At 36.6% G+C, this 15,239-nt stretch overlaps 1 protein-coding gene and 1 long non-coding RNA gene across 2 annotated transcripts; one reads left to right on the top strand and one right to left on the bottom strand.

Annotated features, from left to right (window-relative positions):
- The first annotated feature begins 5,655 nt into the window (after positions 1–5,655).
- LOC129247205 (uncharacterized) lies at positions 5,656–5,932 on the top strand. The gene is made up of 3 exons (XR_008582542.1): positions 5,656–5,735; positions 5,788–5,825; positions 5,915–5,932. It is a non-coding gene; the product is annotated as an uncharacterized LOC129247205 (long non-coding RNA).
- A 3,359-nt stretch (positions 5,933–9,291) lies between these two features.
- LOC129247942 (uncharacterized) lies at positions 9,292–10,104 on the bottom strand. Its single transcript, XM_054887325.1, has 2 exons — positions 10,001–10,104; positions 9,292–9,910 (listed from the first exon to the last, which is right to left on the bottom strand). Exons 1-2 carry the CDS (start codon positions 10,029–10,031, stop codon positions 9,390–9,392), a joined length of 552 nt encoding a protein of 183 aa, XP_054743300.1. The 5' UTR covers positions 10,032–10,104; the 3' UTR covers positions 9,292–9,389.
- Positions 10,105–15,239: the final 5,135 nt, after the last annotated feature.

Genomic DNA, 15,239 nt, shown 5'->3' with positions numbered 1-15,239 from the left:
TGCAACGAGTACTTGCGTCAAAGAAGGTTTCAATGACACGAAAACCTTAGAAATGTTTTTTATGGGCGCGTCCATTTCGTGAATGAGTTCCAGGGTGTCTTTGACTTTCTGAGCAATGTCTAACGAGGGTTTGATATGAAAGATAGCTTGTAATTTGGAGTTCGAAAATAGTGTTTAACTGTAAAATGGTTTTCGGATGGTAGAAGAACATCTATGTCGTGAGATTTGGGTACCTTTTTTATTTCCAGTATAAGCTTTGAGAGCGCATTGGCATTTCAAAGGCAATCGCTTCTCGGCCTTATGCCTAAGGTCAAAGTGTGGTGTCTGTTCCAAATGTGAATAGGAAGCTTTTAAACGGAGGCCCATCCAATCATGCAATCCACATAAACCGATACGAAAAAGCCCAGTGCATATATTTCCGTTGTACTCCATTACGATCACGTTACCGATTAATTAGCTCATTAACATTAAGAGATAGGAAAACTCTCGTCAATTTTGTTACTTTTTGTACTAAGTTCCCACAAGATTGGTAGCTTTTTTTCTGCAGTCGAAGAAAATTCCATCATGCAAAAATTTCCGTCATTGTGAAGTTTTTCATGTTGGTTTTAAACGGACAGTCTGTGGTGCTAATGCGATAAATATTATAGAGCAATATTTTAGTTCAGCTTTTTCCCAAATTTTTTTGGGCTTGCACCAAATGATGGAACAATTTTTTTTTAATAGCGAGAGGCAATGTCAAACCTCCGAATATATTTCTGCCATGGAAAAGCTCCTCATAAAAAAACCATTTGCCGTTCGGAGTTGGCTTAAAACTATAGGTCCCCCATTTGTGGAACGAAATCAAGACTCACGCCAAAATTAGGAGAACAACAAAACAGGCAAATGCCAACTATATATATATAGGTATATATATAGTACAAGGTGGCGCAAAATTGTTCACTCTATTGCAAGATTTATAATTTTTGCAAATGGCTCGTACGTAGATAAGCAGTGGAGCTAAAGGTCAAAATAAAGAGTTCTATGAGAAATATACTTTTAATTCTTTTAATTTTGGTTGCAATTTAGCAAAAAAATGTAACAGACAACTGTACATACATATGAACACTTATTTGGCGGTTACACTACACTTTAGTCTAAACTTCGGTCTATTTCGTTTTATATTCGTTCTCCACCACACTCCTTCGCTTTGCTTCTTTATCCAGTTTGGAATCGCGCGGTTAGGCGGTTGTTAGGGCCAAAACATACAAAAAAACATAGACTCCTGAAATATTTTGTGACGCATTGAAAAGAGCAAGCGATGGATAAAGTAGGAGTTGGTGGGGCTATTACCATCCCGCCACTTAATTTCGAAAGCAGCTGTTTGAAACCATCAATAAACGCCTTATCAAATGCAGCAGATGGTCTTACAAAAGCTCTGTAAACTACACGCGTGCGAATAAAATATGCCAGGTCATCATTTAAAATCGTCTGACTACTCGCCAAAAACCGCAAATTCATTGCCAAAAGTAAACAAACAAACAAACAAACAGCTAAAGCTAAAGCTAAAACTATTTATGGGCTCATCGACCGCGTCGCAATTCATTTGCGTGTGAATAGGCATCAGTATATATGTATGTATTTATGTATGTAAATACATATATACATACATATAATATATTATAAATAATTCAACACATCATGTGGAGCTGATAATTATGCTTAGACACACTTCTGATTCCAAATGCCGCGAGATAAAAGCTGCAAATAAAAAAATATACTTAAAATTGCTCTGCGTGCCTCCTCCTCCCTCCATACAAACAAGTTTTAGACTTAATGTAGATAATGACGTTGAAGCGTTCAACGTCGATCTCCCTTTTTGATGGTATAGAACTAGGAAGAAATTGGACATATTAGGTCTAGTTCCATATGCCCTCCGTTTATGACAGTTTCGGTCTAGTTCAACCCTGGAACAACCTTAAATTTTATTACAAAGAAAGGCATCTTTAAGAATTTTGAATATATTCTTCTTCTTAATTGGCGCGATAACCGCTTACGCGATTTTGGCCGAGATTAACAAAGCGCGCCAGTCGTTTCTTTCTCGTGCTAACCGGCGCCAATTGGACACACCAAGTGAAGCCAAGTCCTTCTCCACCTGATCTTTCCAACGCAGAGGAGGCCTTCCTCTTCCTCTGCTACCACCAGCTGGTACCGCATCGAATACTTTCAAAGCCGGAGCGTTTGTATCCATTCGGACGACATGACCCAGCCAACGAAGCCGCTGGATCTTTATTCGCTGCGCTATGCCTATGTCGTCGTAAAGCGGAGGAGGATGGTTCCATGTGTAGAAGTCCACGCAAGTGGGGAAAGTTACTGATCGCCATTCACTTGGGAGTGGCCAGGACGATTCTTCTACATATGGTTCAAGCAGCTCACAACGTCCGGGATTAGCCCACGTATCCTCTGGTTAGCTTCCGAACACCCGTTCGGGAGTGAGCTAAAGTGAGAAGGCGAAGCATCCCAGCATAGCTGGTTGTGCGCTGGGTTTGGGACCCGCCACTTAAAAAGCCCCCCCAATGAAAACAGCAACAAAGCCTTTTGAATATATTGCTATGATGTTATATGTATTGCCTATTTTTTTATTTTTTTTTTCTATGTGTAAAACAACATGAAATTTACATACATATCTGGTAGCTGGCTAGTTTCTACTCAGTGCGTATTGAAATGAGTAGAGCGGGAGTATTTTTATTATTATTATTTGCTTTTATTTTTGGCCTTTTCTGCTGACATTTCCAATTATATACAATAAGTATAGTCTATAGTGTAGTAACAGCAACAACGGTTTGCTGTACTGACTGATAGTTCGGACAAACACTGAAGGAAACTGCTACAGGGACCGGCACTCGAAGTGTAACCAATTAAAAAAGGCATACATTTAGTTCGAAAAATTACTTTTCTTCAATTCAAAGTAAAACATGTGTGAAAATAATACAAAATTAAGAATCATTTTACTTTTGCTCGATATGACCACTTTTTGCCTTGACTATGGCCCTGAGATGGTCCTGAAACGAATCGCTAGCTACCCGAATGTGACTTGTAGGTATTTTGGACCACTCGCGGCCAACGGCTTTTTTCAGGGCCTTGAGACTGGGGAATCTCGTCAAAGAGAATAATCCACCGTCTGGTGAATTTGAGAGCCATTGTCTGGACGTTATGAAGTTCGAAACGTTCTTTTTTAGCCATTATTGGTTCCCTCGAGCCTTGTGAGTCGGTGCCGAGCCCTGTTGAAACGTCCATGGTCTGAGACTGAAATGTTTGAATACTTTCCCGATAATATTTCGCATTTACTCGATGAAAGAGATTGGAGAGCGCCCATCTGCCGTTACAGCGGCTCAAACCATTACCTGTGGCGGGTACGTATGAACGGTCGGTCAAATAAACCCTATCGTTTTGAGAGTTTACGAATTGCTCAATTTGAAAAAGTTTCTCGTCAGAAAACACAATGCTCAGAAATTTACCGCTTTCGGCCAAGCGAAGTTACTCCTTCGCTCTCTCAAGTTTGACTTGTTACTGCTTTGATGTGAGATCACGCGCCTTTTGGATCTTGTAAGGCTTGACTTTGAGATCACTTTTCAGTATGCGGCAGATGCTACGGTGAGATATTTTCACTTCGTCGGGGATTCCGCTTAAGTCGCTTCATCACTTTTTGAACCATTTCACGTGACTTTGCAGTCGTTTGATGACCACCTCCATGACGTTTCGCGATGCTACCAGTATCATTTCTAACGAGTAATGGTGCGATAAACAAAAACTTTCTTTACTTTGAGGTGATCGATCTCACGAACAATCGCTGGTTGTGATTTTCCAGCCAAATATAATGCAATCACACTATTACGTTTGAGATCCATTACTGATTTTCTTTTTTCGCGTTTACTCTCGGCAAAATGCTTATTTCGTTAGATATGCTCCACAAAGTGTTAATCTTACTACAGAGAACATGGAATGTACTTGAAAATGAACCAAAGTTGCTTTAGAGGGCGTGAAAGAGCGTTCCTTAAAAAATTGGAAAAGTTGTAGACTGACTTGAAGTCTATTTTTTATTACGATTCTTTCATTCAAAGTACATATTTACTTCGCTTACGACTCAAAACAGCCATTTCGAGGGTCTACAGCCTTGTCGAATGAGTATTTTAGGTCACAGTCCAGAATGTCGTTCAAGCCTATTGGATCGATTTTAAGTTCTCAAATCAATAATTCATCAGCTATCGTAAAGGTTGCATGATTGCATTGAAGTGCGAAATAGCGTAATTACAAATTTTTATGTAGTCCAAATATTGAAAAATATTAATAAAGATTTTGGCTGAACTTGGCAATGAAATCAAATGAAGTGAATAAGGATTTCGTCATCTATTAAACCCCACACATGAGAAAATCGATACATGCCTGTTACTATTACTTAGTGGTAGTAAATCTCGGTTTTTAAATTTTCACAATCGCGTTTGGATTTTTCTTAAAGGTTGTTGAAAATTTCAATTTTCCTGCGTAAAAAAATGTTATTAATTTTATAAAATTATATGACTAAGGAACAGCTAAAAGAAGAATATCAGACAAGTATTGAAATATTTTTGGTTCTAATAATTCTTCAAAACAAAAAATTAAAAAAAAAAAACTAAAATATATATATAAAATGTATATTATTAAAAAATATTTCTCTTCTATCTTCGAAATTACAAAAAAATTTTTTTAATTAACTACAAACAATTTAAAAAAAATGTGAAAAGAACAAGATTCCAGAAAAAAAACCATTTGTTTTTAATTTTGGTCGTATACATTAGGTATCAAATGAAAATATGTTAAAAAAGTTAAAAAGCTTGAGATTTTGAAATTTTCGTCTCTCAATATTCTTCAGATTTTCGAGAGATTTCAAGAGAGGTCCCAATAAAAAAAAAAAAATTGTTTGAAATAATTTTTTGTTTTATTTTATGATTTATGGTATCAACTAAAAAAGGAATATTGAAACAGTATCGAACATTTTTTTCTAAGAGATTGTAAGAGAGATTCCAAAAACACAAAAAAACCAAAAAAAAATTTTTTTATATAATACAATAATTTTTTGTTGTTTTTGTGTTTTAAAACAAAAAAAAATTTTTTATAATTTTTTGTTGTTTTTGTGTTTTAACTAAAAAAATAATATCGAAACATTATTGAAAATTTGTTTTTTTTTCTATAATCCTTGGGAATTTTTTTTTTCGTCGTAGTCATTAGGTATCAAATGAAAATATGTAAAAAGAAATTGAAACGTGATAGTTTTCGGACTTTCATGAGAATTATTCAGAAAAAAGAACAATATTTTTAAATTTTTTGTTGCTTATGCTGTTTCCTTTTTTTTTGGAAATTTGATTGTATCCGTAAGTCTAAGTCTTTTATAGCACTTCAAAATTTAAAATCAAGTTCTTAAATCTACCGATAAATTTAAATCTAATTCGTTAGTTTAAATGTAAAAATAACAATTGGAAAATTTTTTTTAATGTTTTTTGAAATTTTCGTAAGAACATTTGTGAATTTATAATTAAAAAATATGGTAAAGAAAATTCAAAAATATGAGAAAAAATGTAAAAATAAGTTTTTGAATTTTTCGTCTTTCAATTTTCTTCAAGATTTTCATGGACTTTATTTCAAAAACAATTGTCAAAAGTAGTTAGAGATTTTTTTTAATATTTTTTTAAAATTCCTTCATTAGCATATGTATATCAACTTCAGTAAGAATTAAAAAAAAATTGAAAAATAATTTTTGAAATTTTCGTCTTTCAGTATTCTTGAAAATGTTCATGGGGCTTATTCCAAAAAAAGTAATTGTAATGAAGGCCATTTAAATCGTTTTTACAGTCATAAGTTAACTAATATTATTAACCGCAACTAACCACTTTTTATTTCATAGTATCAATTGGACTAAGGGAATCAGCGCTGAAATTTTGTTTATTCCATGTGTTTTGCTCTTATGTCATCTAATTTTGTTGTTCATTTGTGTTTATAAAATTGCTGTACACGGTAATGGATTCATCTGATGAAGAGTATTTTGCTTCTCCTAGTGTGATTAATGCAATTATTAACACAAAAGAGTTTGGAAAACATCCAATTACACTAAAAAGGAATGAATTTGGTGAATTTCATCATTTATATAATGATTTATCTTATATTTATTTCGTGGAGGGAGCCTGAGAAACGGCTACCCCACTCCATTGGCCAGTTTTTTTTCGATTTTCGTGGTGTGGTGCACTATGGATTCCTTCCACCTGGCCAAACTGTTAATAAGGAATATTGTTTAAGCGTTATACGTCGTTTACGTGAAGCAATTCATCTAAAAAGACCAGAATTATGGGCCAACAACTCTTGGTTTTTGCATCACGATAATGCACCGTCTCACACTGCACTCGTTCTTCGTGACCATTTCGCCAAAAATTCCACGCATATCGTTCCGCAACCACCGTATTCGCCTGATTTGGCTCCGTGTGACTTCTGGCTATTCCCAAAACTCAAGAGGCCACTCCGGGGAACGCGTTTCGAGTCGATTGAGGAGATAGATGCTGAATCGAAGAAGGTGCTGATGGCTATACCGGAAATGGACTATTTGGCATGTTTCGGGGATTGGAAAAATCGTTGGCATAGGTGTATTTTATCGAGAGGGGATTATTTTGAAGGGGATGAAATTGATTTACAAGAATAAATAAAGATTTTTCATTTTACAACCAAATTCACCTTACTTTTTGCCCACAGGTAAAAAAAGAAAATATTAATCCTGGCAATCCTAATAAGGATAATGGAAAACTTTTATCAAATTATTGCATTGTCATCGGTCCTTGATAGGTGTGCAAAATTTCAAGTCGATCAGATTTTTAGAAGCCAGTGAAAATTAAGCTCAAAGATTCCGTTACATACATACATACATACATACATACATACATACATACATACATACATACATACATACATACATACATACATACATACATACATACATACATACATACATACATACATACATACATACATACAACCCGACCTAATGAAAGTGTGTTAAAAACACAACTGCACTCTAAAAAGTAAACATCAACAATCCAAAAAAGCGAGCAAAACGCTTTGAAACTGTTTTCTCGCACTCATCGGCTTTGCTCTCTGCTCTTGTCGGCGCTTACTTTGTTATACACAAGCTTATTTGTATTGACTTGTATGTAACCAGTTTTATCGCACTGACAATCTCGGCTCGGCTTTCAGCGTTCACTCTGGCCGCACCCTAATGGTTGACTGGATATTGATAGTCGAAAAATAAAAAAAACATTTTCACATTTTTTGGATAGAATTGTTAAAAAAAATGTTTTTTTTTTTGTGAACTCTCTTGATATTCTTATTTTTCTTGATTGAAGCGAGCAGTTTTAAGCGATTTTAATCGAGTTTAACAAAGCACGCCAGTCGTTTCTTTCCCGTATTAACCAGTGCCAGTTGGATACACCCAGTGAAGTCAAGCTCTTCGCCACCTGATCTTTCAAACGTAAATTTGACCCTTTGCTTTCTGTGCAACCACTAGTTGGTACCGCATCGAGTTATTATTATTATTAGAAGGGCATTACGAACTGCGACCAGAGTTGATCTATTTTGGAAGGCCTATTTTTGTTACCTTCGAGTTTTAGGCAATTTAGATTTTAGCACAATTTTGGGTTTGTTGTTCCAAATATTGCATAAAGATACTACGGTACAACCAAAGTGGTGAAGTCTTTGTCTGCCTAATGTAGGACATTCACAAAGCACCTGTTCTGACCTTTCTATCTCCATTTCGCAAAAGCTGCCGACATTGGTCTCAGATAGACTAAGATTGTTTAAATGATACCTCAGGCTGCAGTGACCTGTAAGATATCCTGTTAAAAGACGCAGATCTACTCTGCTTAGTGAGAGTAGCTTGTCAGATATTCCTTTGCTGGGAAATTGTTTGGCTTGACGCTGAGTGGCACACTTAGGCCAGTGTGCAGCAAATTTCCTTTCCTCCTATTTTCTAAGAAATTCATTTATGTGGCTTTTTGTGAGTCCACCGAAAGATTCAGGAGTTGCATATTTGCTCCTCAGCCATTTCATTTCCCTCATGCCCTACATGTCCTGGAATCCAGCCTAGTATTACTATGTTGAAATTCCCTAATGTGTTGAGAAGGTTTAGACAATCATTTGCCAATTTAAAGGATAGAGGCTTTTAGAGCCGCTTAGTTATCTGAAGGTATATAAATGTGAGTACTTCTCATTTTCCTGAGAACTCTCTCACACATATTTCATGGAATATTGGTGGGTAGAGTCCCGTTGGAATCGATTTTTTGAATTAGGGCCCATTGATTCTTGCCCCTGCTCTACCATTTTCCAATTTGGACCCATCAGTTCTCCAACCTGTACGTTCGTTAATAATAACTTGGAAGTTTCTGTAGAGTATTGGTTTGGGCGACAACATGTCATCCCAATGAAGAATGGGTTTATTCAGGAAGTCGTCTAGGATCTTTAAATGTCCTTCCCGCATCGAATGCTTTCATGGCCATAGCGTTTTCATACGTTCGGAAGACATGACCTAGCCAGCGGAGCCGCTGGATCTTTATTCAATACATGACTACTTATTTATTACCGTGAAGCTCATACTGCTCATTGTCCCATCGTCTGCGATACTCGCCGTCACCAACGTGCAAAGATCTAAAACTCCTCCGTAGAATCTTTCTCTCAAATACTCCATGCGACCATTTGCATAAGGACAATTCAGCATTATCATCTCCTTTGGCACTACAGCTCTTTATGAGCTTTGGTCTGCTACACGTGGCACCCCAATACAACTCTATCGCTTGGGACTTTTTTCCAATGCTTATGCCTTTATTTTTCCATGTTCCTTATGGCCTACTCTAGTTCGTCGGCCCTTCTTGTTCGCAGTATTTCCCTTGCTTTAGTGTTGAACGCACTGGCTTCTTCTTTAAGTTTCTTCTGCGCCCTCATACCGTCCATTATTCTTATATGACCGAGCCATCTTAACCGGTGAGCTTTGATGAAACGTATAACAAATTCGCTATTTATAAGCTGGTCAGCTCATCTTCCCACCTTGAACGTCACTCGCCCTGATCTTTGATTGCTCCAAAATTTTTCTGAGTGTTTTTCGTTCGAAGGTTTGCAGTTTTGCTTTATTTGGACATGAAGGAACATTTATAACTAAGCTAATCTTTTTATTTTATTTTTCAATGTAGAGCAAAAAAGAGAAGTTTTGAAAACTGTTTACTTCACCTAGGATATTGCAAAGAGTCCTTTTATATCATTTTGAAAAATTTCTTTAATTTTAGTAATGTGTTTTTATGCACTGACAAATATAGTATTGATCACTACATGCACAATCACGAATTTGCTTACGCCATTAAGTCTTCCATTTCTTCCGCCATGGCAGCTTCGCTCACAACTTGCGCTTCCTCCGGAGCATTGCCAGTAATATCACCTGCGGTATTTCCATTACCATTGGCAGGCGCATTGCCTTGCTCACTTCCACCTCCATTTGCGGGTGGGTTTTTATTACCGGCTTCTGGAGGATTTCCATTACCGACTTCTGGAAGATTTCCATTACCGACTTCTGGCGGATTTCCATTACCCACTTCTGGAAGATTTCCATTACCGACTTCTGGATGATTTCCATTACCACTTTGAGGATTTGAGGCAGTAGGGGCCTGAGATGGTTCCACTTTGTTGGGAGATAATAAGATAACAACGAGAGGTGGTTGTGCTGTTGGTCGAATACCAGAAATTCCGCCAAACAGTGGATTCATACCCAGTTCAGATAATTTTTGGATGATAAAGTTATGGAAAAATTTTGGCCTTCTTGCTATTAGTTCTGATGAATCTGCGACAGCCAAAGAAAAGGTCGCCCAAGTTATCGCTGAAAGCAAAACAAAAAATAAGATTTTGTACAAATACAAATACTAAATTTTGTTAAATTACCAACTTTAGGGCCTGCCTAAACACTTACCCACAACGCAGAGAAAATACTTAACAGCCATGGTTCAGAAGTTCAGGTAAAGCGAAGTGTTTACTGACTAGATGCCTAACATCACTGTTGGCGCTTATATAGTCTATTGTGCGCATAATCCACTAAACTTCCACTACTGCACTAAATACTCCAGTTTTGCTGCTATTAAATCTTTCATTAAAACTTTACGACTTTGACAGCTTTTTCATTCAAATTTTTTAATTATCAGCAACAAAAGCGAATCTCGTGGAAATTCTGCTTGAAAAAGGTATTGTGTTCTATTGTGTCATCTTATGTATGAGTATGCATGTCCACGTCACTTAACATGCGTACGTTACATACACCCACGTGGATTTCACAAATAAAGGGTCTTTAAAAATTAACGCCTAATTGTCAGTAGTAAATAATTCCTAGACGGCACGCTTTTTATGTCACCTTTGACATTTGTCACGTAAACAGATTTACAATTTTACACGACAGAACAGCGCGTTAAGGTTATTGAATCTTATTATGAAAATGGTCGATGTTTATTAACAACATATCGCAAAACTCGCAATTTTCTTTGGTGGAAACATTCGTCCGCATGGGTCGACGATTCAAAGGTTGGTGAAACAATTTCAAGAAACTAAGAAAACAAAGGAAAAAATTATTCGCTACTGACTTCTAGGCGCCTCTTTTGTAAGAACCTTCATAAGCAATAAGATTTAAAAATTCTTTACTGAGCATGTCACAGTGCGAAATTATTTTATTATTATGAAATTCGTGAAATCATCAAAATTACAATTAATTCAATAAGGCTTTCACATTTTTTTCGTTTTTTAAAGAAATAAAATTAGAATTAAATTAGTATCCAGGCTATCCAAATAGCAAATTTGCCGTATCATCCATTAGAGCAGCTAAACTGGATCGGCATACCATCTATGGCTGTCGATTGTGAAGAACCAGATAATATCTTCTTTCGGTGAAATTTGCGAGTTATTTTGCGAAGAGTTTGGAACTAACCAACCAATATCAGATGACGCAGAGCTTTCGTCCTCTGAGTTTGTGCTCGAGGCCAAAGTTTCATCTGCAGGTTCATCTGTGGGTAGAGGTTGTATATCTAATTGCTCACTCCAATCTAATCTTCATATGTCCCAGATGACGTCTTCGATGAGCGAGCACTGAGCAATGCCTGGTTATCGTAGCAACAGCGCTGAAGCTACTGAATGAAGCAGACCATGATTATGTCGAGTTAAACAATTATTTATATAACAACTAAGGTTGCCGTTTAGAAATCCAAGAACATATTCAAGAGTTCATTCGCCGCCAAGGGGGAAAATGAAAAGCCGAATCTGCAGATTTTGCTCCTGAGCAGTTCACTGGATTCGAAGCACAATAAGAGGCAAAAGATGAGGAAATCGCGCAGAAGGACCAAGAACTCAATACTGCCGAAAACTGCGAAAGGACTTTGAGAGAAGATGTCACAGTGTTTCAAATATCTAAGCAAGAGTTGCGGGAAAACCTTTAAAGCCTTGAAAATTCCCACGCAGCTCATTTAATCGATGCCGTACAAAGTCAGGAACGGTACATGGTTCGTATTAAAATGCTTACGGAGCAAGTCGAGTCGCTACGAGCCGGGAATGAAAATAGGGAACGTGCGCTCTGTGAACAATGGAATTTGGCGCACAATGAGAGGTTGATGCGTGATGCCGAAGAGCGTACCGAGCTAGCATACAAAATATCAAAGCTCGAATTAAACAAAGAGCTGCTTAAGTCAAGGCTTGAGCTGATGTCGTAGAAGGAGAAGTAAGTTCCACAAAACACTAACACATTTTTTATTTATATTACATTTTCTATCATGTTTTAATGTTTAAATCTCTTTCCTCCTCCCCAGGAACCTCCTTCGCCAAATAGATTATTTGGAAAAGGCTTATAATTACCAGAATGCAGAACGTCAACGCCTTAGCTACCACAACCAGGCATTGCAATGACAGCTCAAGCAGTGCTTAGAACAGTTGTATTTCATAGAAACCAATTTACGCGAGATCTCTGGTAGGGAGTCGTACAACGAAAGTGTTCCGCCTAGTATTCGCTCACTGAAACGTTCTCAGTTGATGAATGGTTCATCGTTGACCAACATACAAATGAACGATTTCTCTTCAGCCACATCACCTGCGATCGAAGATTTCATTAAAACAGAAGATGACGTTTCAACATAGACGAAGATAGATCGGAAGCAGCGACATCAGAAATGGAAGAGCCTGCAGTGGCTCCAATCTGCGGCACAGGGCGCCGAGTGCTCATTGAAGACGCCATCGGGTACACGTCAAGATTAGATTGGAGTGAGCAATTAGATATGCAACCTCTACCCACCATTAACCTGCAGGTGAAGCTTTGGCCAGCTCCCGAGAAAATAATCTATTTCTATTTACCCAAACTAATATTTGCATGCATTATTGATTTTACATTTCATTTAAATGACACCTTTGACAGAGTCTGTCATTGAAGGGAGTAGTCAAAGTATGAGTCCTTGGGCAATATTACGGGTGCTTGTAAGAGAAGAAGAGGCTAAAAATATGACATATCAATGCTGAGGGTCTATGTAGGAAAATTGACGAATTTAAGTACCACTTTGAGAATTTCCTCATTGACAAGGGCTTGGAGGAGGAGTGCCGCTTTTCTGAGGGAGTCATTGAAATGTTTTGTGAGGTCCAAATCTAGCGTAGATTTTTATGTTGAATATCTGTTTGTTGAAATTATTTGTAATAATTGTAAAGTTCTTGTTGGTAATATGTACCGTCCAAGTAAAAATGATGACCGTGCCCCACTAGCGAATACCGTTGATCAACTGCAATTTGTTGGTTGAACACTGCTTAAATGTTAACTGACATAATGAGCACTTTTGTAACACCAATGCACTTCACCAATAGTAGTGCATCTCTCATTCACCACTTTTACACGAATAACTTAAAACGAATTTTATTATATGGGCAAATGCAAAAAATTTTGTAAAAAAACTCAGTTAAATATTCATTGCGACTTGAAAGTAAAAAAATTATTTTTCAGGGCTGGAATGTTCTTTACAATCAGAAAACTAAAAAAGAACTGATTGAAAATGCCCACAAAAACAAAGGACATACAAACGGTAGTGTCCTAGACCACGGTGTAGAAACGACATACATACCATAAATGCCATGAACGCGCAAGTAAGTGTACTTTAAAAGTATTTTTAGTTGCTTAATATTATATAATTTTATCATTTATTATTTACATCCCATACTTTTCTAATGCTTTACTTATTTATTTTTCAGGTAGCCACATAAAATGGCTTTTAGATGCTTCAAAAATATTTTATAGGCCCTTTCTATGGCCGCAAAATACTATTAAATAGTAAGTAGTAAATAATAAATTTTGTTGGTTTTTGGAGGGTGAGTTTTAAAAAAGGTGAAATAAATTACTCATTTAATTGCTGACTAGACTTTCTAGAATTTTACTAAACTCCTCATGGATCTCCTGTTACTTTTGCTTATTATATACGAATGACAAGCACCCGAACCGTGTTAAAGTACAATGTGTAAGTATTGCCGTACCTTATCAAGTGTCAGCAAGCATCGGGCGATTAAAGTGCATTTACATTTAGTCTTCATGGGGAATTCTGAAACACACAATGCTATACAAATCGCCAATATTGGATTTTTTCACTACTTCCCTTATCTTGAACGCCTTTCTATATAGTCTGTGGTTGAACTCAACATCGTTTGTCTAAAATCTCTTGAAATACTACATGGCTGGGTCACATACATAGACCAATTCGAAAGGCAATCTTGATTCAGCCAATCTAGGGGCCAGTAGTAAGACATTCACATTTTGCTCTTGCACATGTGCCTCTTACCATATGTGTAACTCAAATATAACTAAATTTATTTTAAAACACACCACTCTTCACAATTGGCTAACGACGCAGCAGCACTCGCGCACCATTTCGCAGCTTTGCACGTTTGTATTCGACGCATTCGTCGGCATATCTGTCAAATTCGCTCACAGCCGAATAACGGTCTGCTAGGTAGTACACCTGTAATAATCTTTTCACCATGCCTTACCATATCTATGATACATACAATAATTAAAAAGTAAATACCCGAATAATCGAATTCCTACATATACATATATATTAATATACTATAATCGAGGCGGCGCTGAACAGTTTCAAATATTGCACGGCACAACCAATCCAAATTCATTCACAAGTTCGAGCTCGTATTTCTAGGAGCAAAGTACTTTCATTCATAAAACGACTCTTAGACGCAATAAATTATGATAACTTTTGAGAAGACGAATAACCCGCCTTAAATTTGTAGTTGATTGCTCCTATCCAAGGAGAGGTTACAAACTTCTTTATACCTTTGACAAAAGACACTCCTGCATGTCCATACATACATGCATACATACATAGGGGTGTTTGTTCAAATGACCTTCCAAGGCAATGCTGAACACTTTCGCCAAAAATTGCAACACATTTGCAATCTATATATATAAAAAGAAGTTACATTTCCTTGGTAATCTTATAACTCAAGAACCGCCGAACCGATTGGCACAAAAATTTTAGAGTTCTTTTCTATCTTTAAGGAGGTGGTTTGTTTGAAGTTTTATTGAAATCGGTGCAGCCGTTCCTGAGTTATGACATTTTATGTGAGTAATGGTTTCCTCTCATACGAAATGCCTGTATGGGAAAAACAACAACAAATACACAGCCGCTTATGAGCGTTTCTGTTGTACTGCTACATTCAAGGAGCATTCAAGGAACTGGAAAAACATTTTTAACTATTTATTTTAGCATAATTTATTTAGCGTAAAAAATTGAAATGGAAATTAAAGAATCAAAGTTTAATTACAAGTTTGTATCGGCTCTTTCACCTTACCTGTATATAGGTGACCACCACAATCAAATTTTAAAAAAGTACAGAAAAGGCTATTGTGACATCTTTAGAAAGTATGTTGAATGAAAAAAAATCAACTAATTCAACTGTTTAAACATTTTACGAGTTTTATAAAGAAAACTTAATATGAAAAATTTCTTGCGATATAAAAGAAACATTTTATGTATGGTGGTGCGAAGCCCACTGGGAAATGCTAGTATTTTATAAGTTTCTATTACGTGCCCATTAGCAGAATGGCCTATACAACATTTTTTAATGTGGAAATCAAATATTTGATTTCATATTCCGCACACATACATATGTACATACCCAAAGACACATCC

The sequence above is a fragment of the Anastrepha obliqua genome, chromosome 5 (assembly GCF_027943255.1).
Source record: "Anastrepha obliqua isolate idAnaObli1 chromosome 5, idAnaObli1_1.0, whole genome shotgun sequence".
NCBI lineage: Eukaryota > Metazoa > Arthropoda > Insecta > Diptera > Tephritidae > Anastrepha > Anastrepha obliqua.
This window is presented reverse-complemented; position numbering and strand designations above follow the sequence as displayed.

Coding starts and splice junctions, on each gene's coding strand:
- LOC129247942 (XM_054887325.1), bottom strand. CDS start 10,031: ATGGCTGTTAAGTATTTTCTCTGCGTTGTGG. Junction 9,911..10,000: donor GTATTTTCTCTGCGTTGTGG/GTAAGTGTTTAG, acceptor TTTTGCTTTCAG/CGATAACTTGGGCGACCTTT.